This window comes from Temnothorax nylanderi, unplaced genomic scaffold, assembly GCF_030848795.1.
Source record: "Temnothorax nylanderi isolate EJ_2023f unplaced genomic scaffold, tnyl_v1.0 TNYL_tig0209_pilon, whole genome shotgun sequence".
Taxonomy (NCBI): domain Eukaryota; kingdom Metazoa; phylum Arthropoda; class Insecta; order Hymenoptera; family Formicidae; genus Temnothorax; species Temnothorax nylanderi.
In genome coordinates this window covers 83,465-107,724 of record NW_027249271.1, presented here as the reverse complement: position 1 = coordinate 107,724, position 24,260 = coordinate 83,465, and the positions used below count along the sequence as shown (strand labels likewise).

At 40.7% G+C, this 24,260-nt stretch overlaps 2 protein-coding genes across 2 annotated transcripts; both read right to left on the bottom strand.

The window, feature by feature from the left end:
• Nucleotides 1-10,786: 10,786 nt before the first annotated feature.
• Nucleotides 10,787-14,267, bottom strand: LOC139779093 (uncharacterized). Its single transcript, XM_071717336.1, has 2 exons — nucleotides 13,930-14,267; nucleotides 10,787-13,846 (listed from the first exon to the last, which is right to left on the bottom strand). The coding sequence occupies exon 2, from the start codon at nucleotides 13,268-13,270 to the stop codon at nucleotides 10,814-10,816; it is 2,457 nt and encodes an 818-aa protein (XP_071573437.1). The 5' UTR covers nucleotides 13,271-13,846; nucleotides 13,930-14,267; the 3' UTR covers nucleotides 10,787-10,813.
• Nucleotides 13,511-17,860, bottom strand: LOC139779100 (uncharacterized). The gene is made up of 11 exons (XM_071717342.1): nucleotides 17,712-17,860; nucleotides 16,972-17,545; nucleotides 16,304-16,434; nucleotides 15,755-16,015; nucleotides 15,545-15,690; nucleotides 15,217-15,283; nucleotides 14,997-15,141; nucleotides 14,627-14,874; nucleotides 14,265-14,382; nucleotides 13,930-14,063; nucleotides 13,511-13,846 (listed from the first exon to the last, which is right to left on the bottom strand). Exons 2-11 carry the CDS (start codon nucleotides 17,039-17,041, stop codon nucleotides 13,511-13,513), a joined length of 1,656 nt encoding a protein of 551 aa, XP_071573443.1. The 5' UTR covers nucleotides 17,042-17,545; nucleotides 17,712-17,860.
• Between the last annotated feature and the right edge of the window lie 6,400 nt (nucleotides 17,861-24,260).

Genomic DNA, 24,260 nt, shown 5'->3' with positions numbered 1-24,260 from the left:
TTACTTGTAATGGAAGAGGAGACTGATGAGGGGGATGGTGAAGGGGGAGAATCGAGGAGAAGCGAGGATTGATATGCGGAGATCGTTTATGTTTCAAAAATGAAGCGAGGAGGCTGTCGCTCCACTATACGGGCGCGCCTGTTCCGTTTTATCCGATTCCGGATAATTACCCCCAGGGACTTGCGGCGGTGCACGTGCAAGTACACTAAAATTGGTTTTATATTTTTGAATCCAAAATAGGGGGAGGTTTCTTTGAAGATAAATATATAATATATATGTATTCCCGTTAATTGTATATATACATATATATATAGAAAAAAAGGCTAGCGGATATTTCGGACTTACTATTGCTGACGGTGATCTCGGGATGTAAAACGTCTCCGGGTCAGTAATTGCGGCGACGATCCTGGATCGAGGATTCTTCTGGAGCCTTGGTTCGGATCGGTACTGCGACGTGATTTTGGCGCGCACAGAATTTAGTCATAATAACGATAAAGTTGACGGCGCGGGTCGAGACCAGAAGCGATAGTATTATGAATCCCGTTGGACGCGGATTCTACTGATATGAACTTTGGAAAGTTTTTTTGACTAATTCAACACTGTTCGCGATATGACTATTCCCTTTCGGAAAGCTTCTATGCATGATCTTGTGGAGGAATGCAGCTAAATTATATAGAGGCCTACCTACCGACGAAACTATTATTCTGAAAGGACAATTATTTTTATGGATCTTGTGGAGTCCGTAAGCTCTCGGTAATGTCCTATCACTACAATATAGAGATCTGTATAGTGAATCTGATATAAATTCCGATTTTTTCCATCTCGTTAATAGTTCCCGAGCACGAGTTGTTAATTTTTTAGTGGGATCTCTAGAAACGATTTTATATGTTTCTGTATCCCCTAGTAATTCTTCCATTTTGGTTATGTATCTATCTTTATCAAGTGCTACAGTGACATTCCCTTTGTCAGCCCTCGTTAAAATCAGATTAGGATTATCCTCAATAAATTAAATAACACTAGCATGCTCGTATAAATATAACAATTAATAAGGGAAAGGCCAATAATCGAGCAATAATGGATGTTAATCTATATAATTATTAATCACATATATGTAAACAACAGAACGTTTCGTTAATAATATTAAAAATATTAAATATGTCACGCATACCTGATCGCGTGGGATCCGCATATATATCATGTCATATGTTACGTCCAACCCCGAGATTAGGATAAGAAAATCCGGGAAGCAAAGGAAAGGCTAACCAGAGGGGTCGGGGTAAGGAAAGACGCAACTAGACGCTTAAGAAATTTGCTCGCAGGTACACGCTCTGAGGCGCGTGGCGCGAGCCGGACGCGCTTTCTATGGCTCGGGAAGGGTCAATGTCCGTAGAGACGATAGGACGCCTTCCGTGAGCGGTGCGACCGTAGGTCCTCTTTCGAGTCAGGGAATTCAATCCCTTTAACTCAGGATCGGACCTCGTGCGATTTCGAGAGGAATAATGGTACTGAGGGTGAGGTCTTATTTAAAATAAAAGGAACATTTAATTAAATTTTATAAACAAATTAAACATTTATTATACAATAAAACAATACGTGTTGCTGAGATTGGTAGGGTGAACATTACAATAAAATAATGGTTGTACTGACATTGGTAGAGAATCAGGCATTGAGATATGCCGGAGTGTATGTTATTCGAGTGTGTGAGTGTATAGTTACCGCGGGTGTTACATTGGGGCGGGGGTGATCGGGCAGGATCTTTGAAGGGGAAACCTATTCAATGCACCTCCTGCCCGCTATTATTACAATTAGTTTAGGATTAGAGTTACACGAATTTAACTGTGTGCGTGTGGGATGTATGTGAGTATTTAAATTAAACTAAAACATAAAAGAAAAGTAAATAATTTTTATGCTATAAAGATGCTAATTATTAATCGAGGGTAACTACTTCGGGATTGAGTCCTTCCTCGAGATCGAGAGTCGAGGCGGTTGAGGAGGTCGGAGAATCGGGAGGCTCTAGTAAGGGGGCGGGATCGGGATTGATGGGGACCACGCGAAAAGGGGCCACGCGACAAACAGGGCGAGAAGATGGGACGAAAGGGCGAGAAGGCAGGATGACAGGGCGAGAAAGGGGGTCAACGGGGCGATTTTCCTGTGAAGAACAGGGTTCCTCCGTAAAAGCTGGCGGAGGCGGTGGAGTGGCGAGTCGCGGAGGACCTGCGTTGACTGATTCCTGAGGGAAGTCAAGCTCCCTTCGCGCCCGCTTGTTCTGACGATTCCTTTCGTGTCTCGCGGCGTTTTTCGATCTCTTGTGGGTGGGACAGCCCGAATCCACTACAAGTTAGCGGATTGTTAAAAGTCCGTTAACTGTGGGGAAGTCGCCTCGGGTTTTGGAGATTAAAGAAATTAAAAGAATACCTCGAGTCCACTGACGAGTCAGCTAACTCGAAGTAATAGAGAGAGATTATTCCGAGTCCACCGAAAAATCGGCTAATTCGGAACAATAGAGATTTTTCCGAATCCACCGATAAATCGGCTAATTCGGAACAACGAACAGAGATTATTTCGACTCCACCGAAAAATCGGCTAATTCGGAACAATAGAGATTATTCCGAATCCACCGATAAATCGGCTAATTCGGAATAGTGAAGAGAATTGGAGGGTTGGAAGGGTTAATGTTTAACGTTAACGTTTAATGTTTAACCGAGGGACTTCCCGAACGCGTGAGTGTTCGGGTGAATACAAAAGGGGTAAGATAATGATAAAAGGGACCCGATATCAATATATGAATATGTATGTAGAGGACTTACTTCTTGGTGCTGATCAAACTGAAGTAGAACAACTGAATCTCTTTGAGCCCCGTGGGTAGCTAGCTGGATCTCTTTGGGCCCTGTGGATAGCCTCTCGTCGATACTCAATGAGTTTAAGTCCACGCACAGAATTTAACTTAAAACTTGAGATCGGATTTAAATGTGATACTGTTCGTAAACGGAAGAGAGGCGAAGTAAATTGAAATAAACCGGGCCGAAGAAGTGAACTGTCAGAAGAGGAGCTGCACTAAGAGAGCGAGTCCCGTAATGTCGCGATTTTTATAGGGAAGTTTCAAGGATGGAAAGGGTGGGTTTCGTTGTGGGAGGTGTCTGGTTTCGTCTTGGGAACTTCTGGTTGGCAGGATGTTTCTAATTTGTGTTTAAGGATTTCTTATTGGGTGGGATGTGGTCTTCACCCAAGAGGTGGACTCTTAAGTTTTCGCCTATCCTAGAAAGCTAGAGACGGTTGTCGATTTTTCCGGTTGTTCATTGGTGAGTCCCCTCGTAAGGCCCCCACTGTCTTGCTGGGGGTGCAACCTATCGTTTCCTCCAGTGACTCATTTGTTTTTCGACTATCGCCGATTTCTCTTTTGTTAGGGTTTCTTATTTATCTTGCGACCCTGCTCGAATCACCGACAGACGACGCATATCCCTCCAATCTCAAGTGCAGTTTTATTGCAGTTTTATTGCTAAGTGCAAACAGAAACTTCCGCCACGTGCTTTTACAAGATTTCCAAAAGCACGTTTTAGATCTCGTTTCTGTTTGTCGGAACATTGCGCGGGAAATTTGAGCTAGTCGCACGATACAGTACAGATCCCCATCAACCCCTGTCTGGAATTAAGGCCCCTTTTACGCATCGTGTCGCCGGGTTTATAGTTATGGGCCCGATAAGGTTGCTGAGAATCTGGTCACCATACGCCCCGTCTGTCACCAATTCGTAATCTGGAGGGTTGGTTTTATTTGATCATAAAAAAGGAATGTGAGGAGATCTAAACTCACTCCCCGATCGACAACCGTCCGTGCTCGGTTTGTGTATCCTAATCTTAAGGGCCACTCTTAGGCGCACAAGAATTCCCGCGAAAAAGGGAAATCGTGGAGTCTGCAGGACGTAACACATATAATTGAACATTTTGAACGGGAAAATTATTAACCCACAGCATCTGTAATGTAGAAAACACACAGTTAATTTAAAAAACTATAAATTAAAATTTACTCGCGAATCACCATACTTACCCCATCAGCGGGATACGTAATTTCGATTATGTCTTGCGCGCGAGTAGGGTAATATTGAGACTTCTATATCAGGTGCTCCGAGGGGGGAGCGGCGGGAGTGTGGTGGGGTGGACGTAACACCTCCCCCCTTATTTTAAAATGTTGGACCTTGTTCCAACATTTTGTTATGCCGCTACTTTTATTGGCGGGTGTTTTACTTATCTCTAAAGGCTACAAGGGTACGGTTATCATCTTATTAATCTAGGGCTACATTTATTTCTTATTGGTTATTTACCGTCGTGTAAGTACTTCCTAAGCTCGCCGTAGTCCATTTCTTTGACGTTGCCATTGCTCGTGCTGGGTTTTCCTTTGGCGGTGACGAGTGTGGTCATCTCGAGAGGTCGTGCCTCTGGGTCGGTGTTTTCGGGGGTGGGCTTCCTGCTGCTGAGGTGCAAGAGTAGGTGGGTGATGGAACTCCACACTGCTCCCAGGAGATGTATGCTCCAACCGTAAACGGAGTGATGCGCGTAGCCTCTGATGATTGAGTCGATTATCAGCTTGGCTAGTCGGAATAAAAGGATGATGGCCAGTACTCCGGCGCTTGCTGAACCGAATGTGACAAACCCATTCCACAAACGCTGTCCGGTGCTTTCCGCGATTTTCTCCAATGATTCTTCGTCCATCAGGTTGTATAGTGAGACAGTTCCGCGAGGAATGTTGCGGCCCATTGCTCCTTGCACCAGTGTGTTTATCATCGCTGGTTTCTCGATGGGGAACATTATGTGGTTACGGAAGCGGTCGAGATCTTGCGTGGAATATATGCCGCTCGTGGCGAGGTTGGTTGGGTTCATGTACTTCCATTGTGGATTACTTAGAGGTTGGATCGTGGGTGGGGGTAACGCTTCCACTGGGCGTGGCGTTAGCTTGAACCATGCTTCGTCTATTCTATACATGGTGGGTAAGAGTTCGTTGCAATCCCTAATCGTGCCACTTTTGGTCAGTACGCGGGATTTCGGGAGTAAGAAGTGTGACGCGTTGTTGTGGTCCGGCTAGGAAACTTTGAGCGCAGATGCTCCCTAGTTAGGGTTTGAATTAATCCAAACATGCGTAGCTGAAATAAAATTGGATCAGGTACGCAATAAGAGTATCTTTTTATTTGGCGGTAGATACTCTCCTCTTCTTCACTGATAGCGTCTTGAGCTGCTACTTTGAGTGTTATAGCTCTAAACCATAAAAGAGCTGTAGCATAATAGTCCAGATATTCAGGACAGATTGCCTTTTTAAAATCACTACTATTTGTAGCGTATTCATCAAAAGCAAATCTTGTTATCTCAATGAGAGATGAGGCTGCTGGTGTAATGCGACGATCAGCGTTATTTTCACGAACGTTTTGTCCATAATTAAAAAGAGAGTCAAAGATCCGGCCATAGTGATTGTTCGTGTGGTGGTGGCGTTTACTTTGATGCCGGCTATGATTCCGCTGGCTCCGCCTAGATAAATGGTTCCGCTGTCTTGCATTTTGCGGCAGGCGTTGCCAGATATCTCGTGTATATATTCATACTTCCCGCCCTGCACGGCTGAGTTGTATGAGGACCACCCGCAGTGTTTTATATCTCGGTCGACTTCTATTTTACACTGTATTCCAGTGGTGTGGTCGAATTCGCTCAGTTGCAAGAGTTGCAAGTACGTTTCCTCGGTGATGGGTTCCAGATCCTCCAGTTCGCAGTCTCCGATGTCGGTAAGTGACAGCGTCGTCACGTTCAATCCTTCGCCTCTGCAGTCGAAACCCAGTAAGCCATGTGCTGGGGTACCGATTATGGTCATGATGGTGATCCATACGGTGAGGGGCTCCATGATTGTGTAGTGGTTCAAGCTGTACTGCTGCCGGCGGTCATTGGGTTGTGCTTATATACTAGGTTTTATGGCTAGTTTTATGGCTATGTGGGGTGGGGGACAGATACATTGTGGGGGAAGAATTCTTAAGTTCTGTGCACTGTGGGGGAGGTTATTAAGTTCTAGCTAACTTTAATTTGTCTACGTGTACTATCCTTAGCTTATTACCTACTTGGAGTTTAACATTATTATTCTCTTGAGTTTCTATTATTTCATAAGGGCCTGTGTACTGGTCGTCCAGCTTTCCCTTGTTCGGTTCCTTTAAAAGGTATACGCGGTCTCCTACTCTAAAGGTGCGCGCATTCATTTTTTTGCCGTAATATGTTTTGGATCGCATTTTAGCGCGGTTAAGATTCTCGCGGGCATTATCCTGTGTACTACGCAATTTTTCGAACAGCTGTTCTAGGTAATCGACGTAGGTTTCATTGGGTTCGTCTCCCAGCGGTGGGTCGCTCGATGGTGCGCGCGCAGTTTTTCCGAAGATTAGTTCGTACGGTGTGTATAGTGTGCCCTCGTGAACGCTAGTATTATACGAGAAAGTCGCAAATTTCAGGTATTCGTCCCAATTGTTCCTTTCACAGAATTGTTTCAGGTATTCCCATAGTACGTGATGGGATCGTTCCACGGAACCGTTTGATTGTGGCCTATAGGCCGTTGTTTTGTTCTGGGTGATGCGGAATTTCTTGGCGATGTTACGCATGAGTGCGTTTATGAAATGACTACCCTGATCTGTGAGCCAAGCTCTTGGGGCTCCGTACACGCAGATGAAATCTTTGGCGAACGCGTCGGCTACGTCTACGGCGGACGCCTGCCTTAAAGGGATGGCTAGGGAGTATTTTGTGAGGAGGTCTTGGATCGTGAGAATATAGGAGTGTCCTGTGGTGGTGGTGGGCAGCGGTCCCATGATGTCCATAGATATCTTGTCGAAGTAAGAAACTGAACGAAATTTTGTCGTTACAACAATATTTTGGTTCATACAACAAAACATTTTTTCTAGTGTGGGCCAATATATAAGGTTGAAAGATTGATTGATATCATCTCTCATAAATATATCATACATATATTTTATATCATATTAATGATCTTTCTTCTTCTAATATTGAAATATATTTTGAACTACTTACTTTTTTTCGACCGTCTGCTTGATCACTCAACAATGAAAGCGCGCACTGGTCGGATGTGCTTTTATATTATGTTTCCCCACTCGAGTTAACGATTCGAGAAGGGACAGTGAAAGGCAGATAATAATGAAGACTTCTCGCGGTGATATGTTGTTAGGCTTGGAGGACGTGTTTACGACACGGGCGCAACGCCGTCATCGACTCGTCGAGCGAGCGAGAGTAGGGCTGTTACTGAATGAGCGAGTAGAGATAACGCGCACATAACAGTTTTTTTCATTAGAAATAGGGGGAGGTTTTTAAAGATAAATACATATATATGTATTCCCATTATTGTATATACTACATACATATAATAAAAAAGGGCTAGCTGATATTTCGGACTTACTATTGCTGACGGTGATTTCGGGATCTAAAACGTCTCTGGGTCAGTAATTGTGCGGTCAGTAATTACCTAAACCTGACTTTTTAAATTATATATGAATTGATTGATATTTTAAATTACGTGAGTATATTGTGGAACCACCAAGTGGAACCACTTACTATTAAAACTGAGAGATCTTAGAAAGCCGACAACTATTACTATTACTATTACTATTGAACACAATGGTGTTGAATACAACTAGTGAATGGGCGGTGATGCCGGATTGTGGATTCTTCCGGGGCCTTGGTTCGATTCGGTACTGCGACGTGGTGTTGGCGCGCACAGAATTGACTCGCGATTGTTAAGCCGCGACGCAACAGAAATCTGTTTTTGATGTTTAAGTAACTAATCGGACGCGTGAGAACTGCGATGAGTACGGCTTCAAAAGTAAACTGCTTCGTGCTGGATCGGAAGTGACTCCAAGTGCGCAAAGTCGCGATTTTTATACAAAATTAAGGAGGCGGGATTACTTTTTAATCTGATTTGATTGCTGGAGTTCTCTTCCGATAGTGACGTAGGTTGTGCTCCGGGTGAATTGTGTCACGTTCTGTCTGTTGTTCGTCCGTTTTTTGGTCAATGCATTTAAGCAATTTACCAGGAACTTGGACAAGTCATGTGAAAGTCATGAGAAAGAGGCCACACTCTCAGTCCTCCTTGAGAGGAAGAGAAAGAAAAGAGAGAAAAATATTTTTGTTTACAGCTGTGGATACGTTTTGTGAGCTTCGTTGCGTATAGTAGATTTTTTCACGTTTTCCACATTGCTTTGCATAGCAATATGGTACGACGGAGATCGTAAGAGTTGAGTGTGTGCGTGTGCGTGTGCGTGTTCGTGTGCGTGTTCAGTGTCCGCTGCAGTTTTTCCTTGTTCGGCCGGGAGCGGGGGTGCTCCTGCTTCTCTTCTCTGTTTTTTGTCATCCTTCGGCTGTATTTTGTCAGTAGTAGATTGGTCACCGAGTCCCACAGTGCTCTGACTAAATGTATTGATCATCCGTATATAGTATGTAGTGCGTAACCGTGTATAATGGTGTCGATTATCAGCTTTGCTGTCCTTGCAAAGAAGTATATTCCGATTAATCCTGCAGTTGCATTGCCAAAAATTAAGAACGTTCCCCAGATTTTCTTCCAGGCGTTCTCTGTGATTTTCTGCAAAGAATTTTTATCCAAGAGGTAAGAGAGTTACATCCCTTGTGTTATGGTCGGTTCCCCCATTACGCCTCGTGCTACGATATTCAGTATTCCGGTTTTTTCGGCGGGAAAAACATATCACGTTTTATAATACTTACTTTCTACAGACACTATCGAATATTTCTTTTAGAGGCAAAGACGTCTCTCGGCAAAGTTGTAACATTTCTAATATCATAGCAGACTGTTGTATTTTCCATTGTGTCTTAGTATGGTTATGTTCTTCTTTTAAATGTATTTCGCCATTCTTATCAATGGTTATAGTACCAGGACATCTTGAAGAACGACGAGTACTGCATCGTAAAATGTTATTATTGCGAGAATCTTTGTTATAGGTGTAGTCATTGTACACATAAACTGTTGTACCAGGATGCTTTCCAGGTATTTCGTTCATCTAGAAAATTAATGGTAAAATAAAAATCAATATAAAAAAATTGAGAAATATGAAACACTTCTATTGATCATGAATAATATTAAAGTTATGTAAAATTTTTAAGTTTGTTAAATAAAAGAGAGATTTGTCAAACCTAAACATGTCTATGTTACAATTATTCAACTGAAAGTATATTTGTTAAACGTACTTGTAACTTGTAAAAACGTATTAGGAAACATTATATGATCCCTTAGTTTTTCGAGGTCTTGGTTGGTGTAAATGCCGCCTGCAGCCAAGGATCCTGGATCGCTATAATGTCAGGTAGGCATGGTTATCGGTTCCATTATCGTAGGTGCTCTGCTGTATTCCACGTTTGGAGTAATGCGGTACCATCCGTCGTTTAGATGGTACATTGTAGGAAGTATCCTACTGCACAAGATTTGCATTCCTGTTTTAAAAAGTATATGCGTTCGAGGTGTTAAGAAGTATGTTTCGTTTCCTTTTGATATTGGCAATTGTTGATAACATTCTCGAGTTTGGCGTATTTTTACTTCCACTGGGGTACATTTAGTTATATGTACTACTTCGCCAGAAATTATGGCCATGTATCCTGGGCTCTTTACGATTTGATACGCGAAATCGTCTGGAGCATGAATTGCGAGGCCAAGCGCGTTTTTCATTACTTGTCGTTCCAAATTGCAGCGTTGTTTTAATACGTCCGTGTATAAGCGATTCATTTGTGTGCGAATGTGTCGCCACGCGTGTAGCAATGTGACACCCTGTATATGTACATATGTACATGCGCACACGACATGTATCTCATTCTCGGAGATATTTGCTCGTATGGAGTAAATTGAAATTATACTTGCATTTGCACCCTCGATTGAGGTACCTCCGCAACCTTCAACCGACCAACTTTTATGTACTAAAAAATAAAAACAAAAAATTATTACACAAATTAACGCACAAATTTTATTAATGCACAGCACAAAATACTTACCCCGACACACGGAAACGTAATTTTTAGCTTTATCTGTGATAAACTACATACCTAAAAAACATATGTAAAGAGGACATCGCGACGGTTAATTCTAGACATACACAGCGGGGGTCTCCGTGAGACTCCCAGGCCAACTTTCTTTTTCGGCGTTTCTTTGTTTCTCTTTTTTACCCGTATATCTCGGAGTTTTTTTAACGTACTTCTAGGGTTGAATCGTCTAAAATTTTTGGTCAAGTATCTACGTTGGAAGAGTGGGATCTCGCGGTACACGGAAAAAAAGACTTGGTTGAGATAACCAAAAAAATGGTCGCCTTGACCAAGTGCCTTGCTTATATATGCGCCAGTTGATTTCTTGGTTACATATACCAACGGAACTTGATTAGACTGCCGTAGTTGGAGCAGCCATAGTACTTGGTTGAACCATCCAAAAGAAATTGGATGTCACTCAGGTGTGACTGGGTTGCTCTAACCTATTGTTTTGGTTGACTTTACCAAGTTAGTTGGTTGATAGAACCAACTACTAGGGCTGATGCAACCAACGGCCGTAGTTAATTTAACCATCTTTATTGGTGAAATTAATAGATCAAAGCACTAGAAAATTATACATTTTTATGTGAAATATTTTTTGTAGCTCAGTTTATCCGTGAAAATATTTTTTCTTATTATAAGAAAAAATATTTTCACGGATAAACTGAGCTATAAAAAATATTTCACATAAAAATGTATAATTTTCTAGTTAATTGCGGGGTTCTGTTACCTATATAATTATGAAAGTATTTATAAAGTAATTAGTATTTATTTGTTTAAATTACATATTTTAATGTGACAAATAATTGACCGCTTGCCATTCGGTGCAGGATACATGGAAAATTCGTAAACAATGTGTCAAGTTGAAAGAAATTGTAATTATTTGTACTAATTATTTCATAGGAATGAAGGTTTTCATTAAATCCAACGGTTGTACATATGTTGCATTGAACGATTACTTTTTTTTCCTCATTGCAGATAATTGTTTTAATAATGCCAAAAACAGGTATCTCATCCGAATCAAGTTTCAGAACTAGACAGGTATTTAATTTGTACGAAATACCCTTCGAAATTATCCACGGCACGTCGATATAAGTAGTTTGGAGTTCTAAAACGGGTAATGAGTTTTCAATGTCCTCAAGGCATATTCGGTTCATAAGACTATGAGGTCCTACCTCAAATTTTGAAACAAGTCCTCGCCCGCACAGCTGTCTGAAAAATAATCTAAAAGTTTCTTTCAAAGCGAGAGTATACGTTATATTCCGTCTAGAGTATGTGGAATTAGCGCTTTGTTTGAATTGTCTATTTTTCGATTCGTTTCTTATTGTGCTTAGAGCAATTATTGGCCCTGACTTTCGCATTATTCTGGCATAGTGTACCATATTATGATGTTTAGCTTTTAGATTATCTTTGAATAATTTAATATATAATCTATGATGTTCAGTAACGTAGTTGGCGAGTTGAATGTAACATCCCGGTTGAATGTCTTTTGCTGCAACAATGTCATAAATGTTTCTGAGTGTCAAGTAAAATTCCCACACTTCACCCGGAGAAACATAATCGCCAATGAGCAGAGGAAAAATATAGACAAAATTTACCATTTCACTACCTGTCATTGAGAGCTTCTTGTCTTTAATTTCACTATAACGAATAAGCGGCGGTTTATTAGTTATGTTATTGGCGTTATAGTTGAAAGTGCGCATTCTTTCGTTTAATACTTCGAGTGGTATTTTTTTATTTGCATTAAAAATGTAGTAATAAAGTACATGAGCCATGCCATATTTAAAAGCTCCTTCAGACAAGTCATGTAACGGATCTACATAAAAGTTTTCGTAAATGTGGAAGAAATTTACGTCATTCCAAATTGAGCGTTTTTTTATACCACTCAAAGTCAGTCCCATTTCGAGGTCTTTTTCATATTCTCCAACACGTCTTAATTTTTCTTTCCTTTCAATCAAATCAGTAACCATCTCTTTGCCAGAAAGATTGCAAAACCGACAGAAATGAGTTCCCCTGAAGCTTTCCACGAAATCGAAAGCTGAATTTATCCCCAGGTTATCTCCAGTGAACAATCCCAAAGCAAAGAAAATAGTTTTATCTATTCCGTTCAACTGTAAAGTAATTCCGTACTCTTGTAAATAATTTATTTCATCAATGAGGATACGATAAATACTTTCATTTCCAAAAGCTTTTCGATCATCCGCGTGGAAAAGCGCCACAAGAAAAATATTTTCAAGCGTAGATTTAAATTCGGGTGGTAGGCATGGGATCGTACAGTAAACGCCTCCTAACTTCTGTATTCCAGCGTGACTTCCTAGGGGATTATTCACTTCAAAATCGTCATAATAAATAAATAGCGGGATAACAGTTTTTCCAGAGAAATGTTTGATTTTTTGTTGCCACAGTTCTCCCTGAATAAAATTCGACAGAATCCCAAACTGTTCTGATAGGTCCGTCATGTAGTTAAGAACAGATTCTAGCACTCCTGGGAGACTGAAAAAGCAGTGCAGCGTTTTCCGCAATGGTATGAACTGTGCATATACGGGACTCGTTTCTTTTATTATTCTACCATTGACAAGTTTATCTTCTACAGTTTCGCCCACAACGTAACTTTCGGGAAGTACAAAGCCGTCTTTCTCTTTGAACACATTAAAACGCCGATGTTCAGTCGCAAGCAACTCAAAGGGTGCGGACATTGCATCCAAAGCTGCTGTGAATTCCGTTATTGTAACGTTACATTCAGCTCTGTTTTCCAACGTTGAGCTTAACGCTGATTTTGTAATGGCAGTCATTGCGTTTATTAACTCTTTTGTATTCTCAAGCATTACCTGAACATACGAACGAGGTAAGTCAGGAGTTGCGTATAATTTTGTGCAAAAGGAAAGTACGACGTCATGCAGTTGTTCTTGCATAGAATCAGATGGCGATTCCCAAAATTTATGTGCTGCAGTAGCAGAACCATCAATGATAGGTTCATCGTAGTCTACATTCCCTATTTCGGGCTCTTTAGAACGGTCTCTACAATGTCGTTCCTGGGATGGGGTGTTTAAAAAACAGCTGTGCGCGAAAAGTAAATGTTTCTTGAATGTTTTCCACGTTGAAAAATCGCGGGAACAATCATTTTCTTTACATCTAAATACTGCAGAGTTAGATAAGTTATGCGCAATCGTATTGTGTATCTGAAGGGCTTGTACCGACGGCACGAGGAGGCCACATTCTGTGCAATGCGGCATTTTAGCGGCTTGTGTTTTAACTAATGATCTGCAATGAGGACCTAACCTGATCTACAGCCCGACGGGAGATCAAATTATCAACGACTGGTTACAACGTACCAATTAACGCAGTTTATAACTATAATCTATATTATACTAATAATCTTATAATCTATATTATACTAATAGTCTTATAATCTATATTATACTAATAGTTTTATAATTTATATTATATTAATAGTCTTTAAAATGTACTTCGTGTTACGCGAGTGCAAACTTCTTGCACATCTGTATTACAGCAGGAATCTGAGCGTCCCACAGCGTGTAGATGTCATAAATGATCTGCTGTAGTACCAACCATGGGCGTTCACTTTGCACTGGATACTGTGCATGTAAGGCATGAATGCACTTAAAGCAGACATCGACGGCTCGTAATGGACTGTCCAGCTTGTATAAAATGTCGTCTATTGCAACGTACGATTCAGTTATATTTTGCGGAGTGAGGCCAACAACTGCCGCCAGGGGTTGCAATGTTGTTTTTAACTGCCCAGCTTTCGAGCGCATACGGTCAATTGCTGGCATCAAATCGTCAATAACCTATAACACATGATGAAATTTAAAATACATGTAAAAAAGAAAAATAGTTTCAACATATTAAAAAGTGTAGGAACCTTACATACCTTTACGTGCAACACCAATCCTTCCGCAATTTCTGTTTTAGTCGGCCGCGTCTTGAATTTGCCAATTCGTGCATTCAGTGTTACTGGCTCAAAAAGTTTAGCAAACTTATGCAAAATTGTGACTGGTGACTCGTCTATCAAAATAAAAATAATTTCAGAGAAGTTAATTACTAGCGCAACAATTTTTTTTCAAATTTTAATGTTAGGAAAACTGCAGAATAACACTTTTGTTTAGTATTAAAGTTCTACATTCATAGACACAATCTACAATTATGTAAAAATACATAGGTTTGAAATAATAGAATAGTGTAAATATCGTGCATAAATGTACATGCCTGCCAAACCATCGTTCTCGGGTGGACTAAACTCCAGTACTTTCTGGACAAACTTTGTCCACTTACTCGTCAGATTTATATCGGACTGCGGATACAATTGTAAAAAGTCCGATTCGAGCTGCCAAAATTAGAAACAAAATATTGATTTGTAAAACATGCTAACATTAATGAATTTTGTTTTTAATAAAAATACTATTTTGTGTGTGTGTGTGTGTGTGTGTGTGTGTGTGTGTGTGTGTGTGTGTGTGTGTGTGTGTGTGTGTGTGTGTGTGTGACGGGGCAATGTAGAACGTCTTTTTTTCTATCGTTTCTTTGTTATGCAAATGTTTCTTCAAATTACAGATAGAAGTTATTATTCTTACCAATGTGTATCCATCTCCTGATCGTAGCGCCTTGTACTTTTTAATATAATCCGATACTTTATCTGGTGGCTGACCACTGTTCTTGCGCTTGCGAAAATTATTGGTTTCTTGTTTTTGTAAAATAGCAAGCCGATATTTACTGGTAGCCTGCCATTTTTCCTGTACGGTAGTCCATGGTTCCACTCTTATTGATAACCATGCCAAATCATTTGTGACATTTATGTCGTCGTCGTTACAACCGTTATTTTCTATTTGGAAAACAATTTTATGATTAAAAAATAAACTTTACTTACAACATAAATGTAAGGACTATATGGCGTTAAACGGTAATCTCAATATTTATTTCTTAAATATCATATAAATTACTAACCTTTTTCTTCTACATTATTTGCAGATTTACCTCGAAGATCATTCAGTCGAAATTTCCTTACTAAATTTGTATATTGGTTGTATAATTTCCCTTTTGGCGCAACTTCTTTACCATTAGACACACATCGCGGAATGTAATACAAACGCTAAAAAATACATAAAAATAATAAATAGTATATATTTGCATATCCCGTGATTACGTTATAACTAATCGTGCATACCGCGTCCTCGCCGGGAAAAACCTCGCTGATTTCTGCAGCTAACTTCAAAAATCTTTCTGGTCTGATTCTGTAATGATAATTAACGATAAGAAAGGGTAAGTATTATGTTGACAATTGTAGTTCCATGTATAATTAGTTTCTATTTTTTTTTAGTGACATAAATCATTGTAAGATAAGTAATTTATCCAACACAGTATCCGTGTGTGTGTGTGTGTGTGTGTGTGTGTGTGTGTGTGTGTGTGTGTGTGTGTGTGTGTGTGTGTGTGTTTGTGTGTATGTATGTGTGTATGTATGCGCGTGCGCGTATGTCAGTTCTAAAAAGTCTTACTTTGCACTGGTGTCGTTTTTGAATTCCTTTGTAATAATGAGACGACTGAGTTTTAATCTGTGTTTTTCAGTAAAAGTGCCTGAGTCGAAGGCCTCTCTAATCCCTGCGCTGTTAACTGCGTCGTCATCAATATATTTATTGACTGACTGAAATAAAATACAAATTGTTAGGTAGGTTCGAGCACTTTTCTGGGGGTAAATAATCTCATACATTTTTTAAGTTTCTTTTGCACTGGACGACGGGAGTTTGTTCTTCAGATATTGTTTTAACATCCGTGATAAAAATATCTATTGAATTTTCCTGCAGATGTGATGTCGATGGTATTATTAAGTCGATATCTTTGATATTGATAGGCAATGCCAGTGCGTCTTGTTCAAAAAGATGTTTCGCATCAAGCATGCGTATTTCATTTCCTGTCACCGGGTTCGTTGGCAAAGATAAATCTATGTCGGTACTAGTATTTATAGTAATCTGTAATAAATTAAGTATCAGAATCTATGTGGATATAAACCATTATCATAAAATACAATATACAATAGAACTAACATGCATAAAATAAAAAGTATTTGTACTTCGCTGGGAAAAGTAGTACATGCTAGATGCTTTATCGTCATGAAACCTTTAATATGAGCATGTGTATGTAATATACAATACAGAGGATTAAAGGAATAGTAGTGTTAAAAAATAAGTTCATGCAGACTTGTTACTCTCTGTCACTATTGGATATAAAAATGTAGGAGCATATATTTTCAGTAATACCGCATTTTTATTTCTTGATTGCCACTCCTGTAACTTTGACCAAAACTTCATTCTGGGGCCAGCTTTGGGGAATAATAAAACTACATCTTCATGAGTCATCACCTTCATCGCATCCATATTAACTTCATTCTCTGTTAGAAATCGTTTAATAAGTAAGAAGATACAAGCAATAAGGTACAAGATTTAAACAGTTTACAATAAAAAACATTTTTCATGAAATCTTATCACTCACGAGTGCCTGTGATTTCTTGGTAAATGTTAAAAAAAAGAAAAGGTGTGGCATTACATGTGTCATCTAACAAGGAGAGAACTAAAGTGTACACACGGATTTTGCCCAACTATGTTAACTTTAAATTAAATATGTAACTTGACGAAGACAAAAATTGACGAACTTCAGAAGAGACAAAAAACATCACGTTACGCGACGGAATTACGAAATACGAGATAATCGCAAAGAAGTTAAGAGCAGACAACAGGAAGCAAAGAGCACATTGTAGATTTGGTTAGTGCAAGGATACGAACGCAGACACCGGCCGGATAAGTCTATTGTATAGGTTATGTGCATCATGCACGAAAAAAATAAATGGAAATTTCACACGATGCAGACAATTCACACTTTGCAAAACTTATTAATTAAAAATCTAATTTAATTGTACAACAGAACTTACCTTCAAATATTGAGACAAACTTCTCAAATCCCCAATTTTTCAATAAATCCGCCACACTTGCTTCCATCATTGCACACACATCGATGATTTCCCTTTCTTCCGTTCGTCTGCGACGACGACGGCGGCGGCGACGGTGACGATGACGATGACGATGACGACGACGACGATGAAGATTCGCGCGGTCGGTGCACTCGTGTCAAAAGTCTTCGATTGCGGCGAAGCAACCGGCAATCGCGGGACGGTAACCACGACGATGATGATGACGGTTACAAGCCGAGCGAAGCCGCGCCAAACCGCGCCACGCTGCGTCGCAACGTGACGCGCGCGGTGCTGCGCCGGGTCGCCGATCGGTCGCCGACGTGACCGATCGCGCGGAAAAAGTCGACGAGCCCTCTCAGGGCTCGCGAACGTCGCCGGGAATCCGGGACGCAGATTCTCCGCTGGCCGCCGCGCGCCGAAGGACTTCGCGGGTCCGCCGGCGATTCCCGCCGCGCTCTCGTTCTCCAAGATACCTCACAACAGTCACAACACCTATACCGCGGACATGCAGTTATCGACACGACCGAGAAACTCACTGCCGAGGGGTTTACCGCAATAGTATAGCAATACCAATTCGAAGCCATGGTGCTGGGCGAGGGAATCTCGGCCGGGAGGGGGAATCTCGGCGGCGCGTGGATTCCCTCGCCCTGTATCCCCGCGCGAACACCATGGCTTCGAATTAGCATTACTATACTACTTACCGCTCGCGTTTCACCGCGACCGATACCCGCACACGACGCCGATGAGAAAAATCGTCAACGACGACGCAACAACAGGTCGAACGACATTCGTACGTCAGCACGTTCAGTCTTCAACTGCAGTGCAGCCATGGCTTTTTAATTCACCAAGAACTTGGTTAAACTAGCTACGGTCATTGGTTGTGAGAACTAATTTCTGGATGACCAATCGGAATACAGTTTCTTGGTTACCTCAACCAATTACGTTGGTTATAAGCACCAATAGTTCCTACCAAATTTGAATTGTCAAACTCATTAAATGTACATGGTTACGGCAACCAAGTCAATGGTTGTAGTTACCAATATATATGTAACCAAGAAAAACTTGGTAAATTTAACCAAGCCTTTTTTTCCGTGTAGCGAATGGAATCTCGGCAGGGAGGGGGGCCATCACGCGGTACGAGTACAAAGGCGAGTTTTAGGTTATAATTATTGCGCCGAAAACCATTTTTTTCTAGGTCTGCGTTCCAAAAAAAATCAACAAAAACCATATTTTACGTGACGTAAACTACAGATTTTTAGTTGAATTCTGGGACGCAGGAAAAGGTTCTTTCAAGATTGCAGCCGGATATTTGTTTTTTGCGTGTGCGTCCAATAAATTTTCAACAAAGAGCCATACAGCAAACAAACAGCGTTATAAAATCGAGCGCCGATGATAGGCTGCTATAATTTATGACCTACAATTATCATGTCCTCTTCCCTATGAAGAGCTACGTGTCGGGACATGTTTCACGACGCCATTTTGAATCGTTGTACAGAGTTTATCGTTTATATAATTGAAAAGGACATTACCGCAACATATATATATATATATATAATTTGAATATAGAGGAGGTTAATGTTAGAACGTGTTGATGGAAATAAAGGTATGGAGGAAACGGAAGAGATAGATTAAAAAATAATTTTGCCACTATTTATACTAATATTTAATTTTTTATTCATTATTTACATTTTACTTCATATACAATATTATCTAATGCAAAAGCTAATAGTTCGCAATCTATAAGCGAACTTTTATCAGACACCTCACTCAGTACTTTCCTTGCCTGACATTTATCCGTGATACAATTTTGCTGTAAGATGGTTACAAAATGTTTATACTTATTACTAACATACTGTATATTCTGACATAGATGGAAATATACATGTTCGACACATTGTTCGATTTCGAACAAAAATAATATAGTTGCTGGTATCATGTATAAGCATGTATCATGCAACGTAAGTTTTGCGATATTAGCGTCACGCATTTTAACGAGTTCTATAACCTCTAGCACCATCAGTAACGATAGCCGAACATTTGGAAAAATTAGTATCAAATTTTTGATACTGTGATTTTCAAGAGTTTGGTTAAAATTGCTTGGAGTTTGGGAAAAATTGCTTTACAGTTTCAGTTATTCAAAATTCGAAGTATAGGTTCCAATGGAAATCCGCACGAATATAGAAAACGGGCTAACTAAGAACTGGGCGCGGTAAATAATGCGCAAAAGTTTTATTTTTATTTCTATTTTACATATCTTCCAACCTTGACTGCGCGCCGACTAAATTTGTCAAACTTGAAACACAGTTCCGGTTGGAGTAGTAAAATCCCCCTCTTTACACTTAATTAAATCGATTCGATTTAATTTTTGATGCTATATGCATCTAAATAACTGTAAAGAAATCATTGCGAAAAATATTACCTCAGCCAGGGTTCGAACCTGGAACTTCCTTCATTCCGTGAAGGTGTCGTACCAATTCGACCACTGAGGCATGTGGTAATATTTATCGGCGCGCAGTCAAGGTTGGAAGATATGTAAAATAGAAATAAAAATAAAACTTTTGCGCATTATTTACCGCGCCTGGTTCTTAGTTAGCCCGCTTTCTATATTCAGTTATTCAAGTATCCCCACAAAAAAATCTAATCTATCTATAATCGTTTTTCATCTATCGTTCTCTATCTTTTCCCTCCCCCCCTCTCTCTCTCTCTCTCTCTTTCTCTTTCTTTCTATTGTCTGAATTTGAAAGTATTCTCGAACAATTGACTTGGTGAATTGACCAGTGGAATTCAATAGTTGCACTTGTGTAACAAGTTCGAAAAACTCGTTGCGGTTCTCCTCGGGAAACGAAGTTTGCGATACTAAGTGTGCAAAATCAAATTAGGAATCTAAAAAACTAGAAAATTTTTATATAAATAGAGCGAGAGTTTTACGCATTTTATGGAAATATAAGGAGAAAAGGATTGATCATGGTTAGCCAAAATTTTATGGCCGGTTTGAGATCCTAGCTTAGCATGCAGGTATGTAAGAAAAACAGAAAACAAAACTCGCATCAAAGATTGTGCTGACTGATCCGATACGTCGCAATTCAATGCGACTTTAATTTACTCCCGAATTAATTTATTCCAGCGTGCGCGAGGCGATGAAGTTTATAAGTTTATCCATCTATGACATTTTTGTTCTGAATTAATAAAGTGTTTGCGCATCTGTCGATCGACTGCGTTCTACTTTCGTTCTCACTGTTTTAAATATTTTGTAACAAACTGAATAAATGTGCGAAAGTGAAATTTTGAGGTATATTTATACCTTATGGTATAATTCTCCTCCTCCTCGTCTTCCATCATTATTCGTTCGATCACCTCATCGATGCCTGAGGTGAAAATATCGTCTAATTCCGATTCTTCTTCTTCTTCTTCCCTTCCTGGTGAAATGTAACATTTTGTTATTTCTTTTTAGTCGTTGCTAAATTTTTATCTTAACTTATTTTTTAAAACTTACGCGACGTAAATACGGCCGAATCGGGTGAGCTCACAATTCTCACCTTCTCTTCTTCGCTTCTTCATCATCTAAAACAACATAAATTATATTTGTTTTATTATACAAATATTGTAAGTGTTAGCTTTTACGTGTTATTATTAAATAGTCTCTTACCAGAAGATAAATCGATGACGGGGATGTCTGCGGGTGGTGCCTCGATTCTAGCTCTTTCTATAAAATTTAATATTTATAATATTTGTTATTTTTAATGATTAATTAATTTTATTCTTTTTAACTTACGTGCTGGTACTGCCTCCTCCTCGGCAATGTTCTCTTCCGCTCGGCGTGCGGTTCTCCACTATTAAATTAATTTAAATTTTAGTAATGAACTCCACTATATTAAAATTTTAAGGCACAATTTTTATTTCTAACACTTACCTGTTCCTCTGTTACGACGCAGGAATCTAGCTATATGGCGTATATTAATCTCGCGACGCGGCGCGTACTTAGTTACACTGCAACGGAAAAATTACGACGAAGAAGCTGCGAACGAAGCTGTACGATCCGCTCGACGCCCGTCGGCCCACGTCGGCCCATGCCGCGATGTCCCGTAGATAGACGATAACATGGCGGAGAGAATTTCGTAAATCGCACGGCCAACTTCACTCGCCAGAAGCAACCGTCGGCGTCGGCGTCGGCGTCGGCGTCGCGAGAACGCTACACTTGCTGCTTGTGAAGCGATTTTGGTCACATCGATTTATGAACACTATCTTTCACTCACGATCGTCAGATATCGAGACGCGATCAACTATACGGAGTTAAACGTACAACGTTAATAGAGACTGTGATCGTCAATCAAGCGACAAGGTCCTGTTCTCTCGCGTCATATCCATTAGTTTCGTCCGTATTAATAAGTCGATTTTCCGGAATGATCGGCATTTTGTATGTCCGTTTATTTTTTTCTCTGAAAGTATAACTAGTAAATTTCTGTTTCGCTTTTCTACCAGATTTTTAATGATTAATTAATTTTATTCTTTCTAACTTACGTGCTGGTACTGCCTCCTCTTCGGCAATGTTCTCTTCCGCTCGGCGTCTCTGTCCTCGTCGGACCGGTTGCACAACGGCAATGCGGTTCTCCACTATTAAATTAATTTAAATTTTAGTAATAAACTCCACTATATTAAAATTTTAAGGTACAATTTCTATTTCTAACACTTACCTGTTCCTCCGTTACGACGCAGGAATCTTGCTATATGGCCTCTTCCTGCATCTTCTTCCACGTGGCCAACAGCTCTGCGCGTTTCTATTTCGTTTAAAATAATGTCCACCAATGTTTGATTTCTCCCACAGTAACCCAGTTCGTTCATCACACATAATAGGGTATTGCTGCACCCATCCACGAAACGTCCGAATAGTCTGTAATTAGCCTCTTCGTCGTTTGACACTGCTTCTACAAGCTCATTTAAGCGATTGCTTAAATTGCAACTCACTTTGAAAAACTCCACTAAAATTACACGGAGAGACATTTTTGAAGCACTTCACTTGTCTGACTAACTAAGAGCGTGCAAGACGACTCCAGTACGATCGGACAAGTAAGGACTAACTCTCAACTATAGTGTTACAGGCTATTTATAGTTGAAAATATTTCCAAAAACTTCTAGAATAATGGCGTGACAAAAATTGTCTAGCTAAGGCATTGGTTAGCAAATTCGAGGCTTTCCTCACTTTCTTCCCACCCTCCCTTATGTGTTACATATTTTTCTTCATATTATAAAGAGATCTTATGGTATTTCCTTCTGCACGAAGAATTCCTCGATGCAGTCACGGCATTGTCGGGCTAGTCTTAGGCCCATTATCACTTCGTCGCATTCGGAGTAACAGATCTTTGTTGCTGGCGGGAGGCCGTGTCGCCTCGAACTTAGGGAGTGGTAACTCCTTTTTATCTCGAACCCCTCCACTTCTGGTATCCCCTCGTCGTCTTCGAGCGGCGGCAGGTGATCTAGGTAACAAGCCAGGCACATTCGTCCGTGGCCAGGTGGAGTCAGGACCATACCGTTCTCTTCTTCAAGATCCCGGATGCACGCGCTATCCAGAAGTATCCTGTACGTGTCTTGATGTTCTTCCGGGAGGACTCCGTCAATCGACCCGTATTTCTCATTCTTTTCTTCCTCGGTCCTTGAGTTTGGCGTTGGTGGTCTCATTTTCTACATTTTTATTATATATATATGCAGTATGGTTCGTCCTTATTGAATATACTCACAAGTATTTGACGCACGACATATAGTATTCTGATATTTATAGCAGTATTTATATTTGTGAAGGAGACCACAATTCGGATTAAAGCAGCAATTATTTTCGAAAGCATCACAATTTTCAATTTTCATACACCTATTTCGCTGGGATTCTCTGTTTTAGAATATCTTTACCATTATTAGGAATAGCTACTGTTACGTCCAACCCCGGGATTAGGATAAGAAAATCTGGGAAGCGAAGGAATGGCTAACCAGGGGGGGTCGGGGTAAGGAAGGACGCAACTCGAAGCTTAAGAATACTGCTCGCAGGTACGCGCTCTGCGGCGCGTGGCGCGAGCCCGAACGCACTTTTATGACTCAGGAAGGGTCAACGTTTGTAGGGACGCTAAGACGCCTTCCGTGAGCGGTACGATCGTCGGTCCTCTTTCGAGTCAAGGAATTTAATCCCTTTAACTCGGGATCGGACCTCGTGCAATTTCGAGAGGGAGATGAGTAGGGGGTTAGGTCTTAGATTATAAATAAATGGAAATTTGTATTTAACATAAATAAAATATTTATTATAAATTTAAGTTAAGTAATCTGTCGATATTACAATAGGTGAGAACTAGGCAAATTAAACGGTAGATTGAAAGCATTTTACAATGGAAGTGTATGTTTAAGGTACATGTGTGTACTTCTCGCGGGTGTTACATAAGTGCGGGGGCGATCGGGCAGAACCTTTTGAGGGGGAATCTATTTGGAAGTGGACATCCTGCCCGCTATTATTACATCGAGATCGGCATTGAATAGCATAATGATTTGATTAAGTGTGCGTGTGGTGTATATGAGTACTTGAAACTAATTTAAGTCGACATTAAGAACTAAATATAAAGAAAAGTTTGGGGAGTGAAAACAGAGGGACAAGAATTTATGGATAAAAAAAATGATTGTTAATCTAGGGTGACTATTTCGGGAGGGTTAGGTTCATCGATGTCGATGGTGGAGGCGGTCGAGGGGGTCGGGGATGTTACCCTGTGTTCGACCGGAGGAGGGGGATTGGGTCTAACGGGGAGTATGCGGAAAGGGCGGACGCGGCAAACGGGGCGATAAAGTGGGGGAACGAGGCGAGACGGTAGGGTAATAGGGCGAGATGGTATGGCGGGGGGACACTGCTGTGAGGAACAGGGTTCCTCTGAGAAGGCTGGTAGGGGGGGTGGAGTGGCGAGACGCGGAGGATCTGTGTTGTCTTGTTCCCGAGGGAATCCTCCCCCTTGATTTTCGACTTCCTTTCGCGCCCGTTTGGTTTGGCGACGTCTCTCGTGTTTCGCGGCGTTTCGCGACTTCTTACGGGTGGGACCGGGGGAATCCACTAGAAATTAGCGGATTGTTAATATTTAAATCCGTCAAGTGCGGGGAAGTCACCTCAGGTTTTGGAGATTAAATCTAAGGAGTAGTTCGAGTCCGCCAACGAGTCAGCTAACTCAAAGCAATATACCTCGCGTCCACCGACCCAGCTAACCCAAAGCAGTGTACCTCGCGTCCACCTA

Excerpts from the sequence above, each read along its gene's own strand:
- LOC139779100 (XM_071717342.1), bottom strand. The coding sequence starts at position 17,041 with ATGATGGAAGCAAGTGTGGCGGATTTATTGAAAAATTGGGGATTTGAG. Across the intron at positions 16,435-16,971 it reads GTTTGTCTCAATATTTGAAG|AGAATGAAGTTAATATGGAT; the intron begins GTAAGTTCTGTT and ends GATTTCTAACAG. Across the intron at positions 16,016-16,303 it reads AATCAAGAAATAAAAATGCG|ATTACTATAAATACTAGTAC; the intron begins GTATTACTGAAA and ends AATTTATTACAG.
- LOC139779093 (XM_071717336.1), bottom strand. The coding sequence starts at position 13,270 with ATGCCGCATTGCACAGAATGTGGCCTCCTCGTGCCGTCGGTACAAGCC.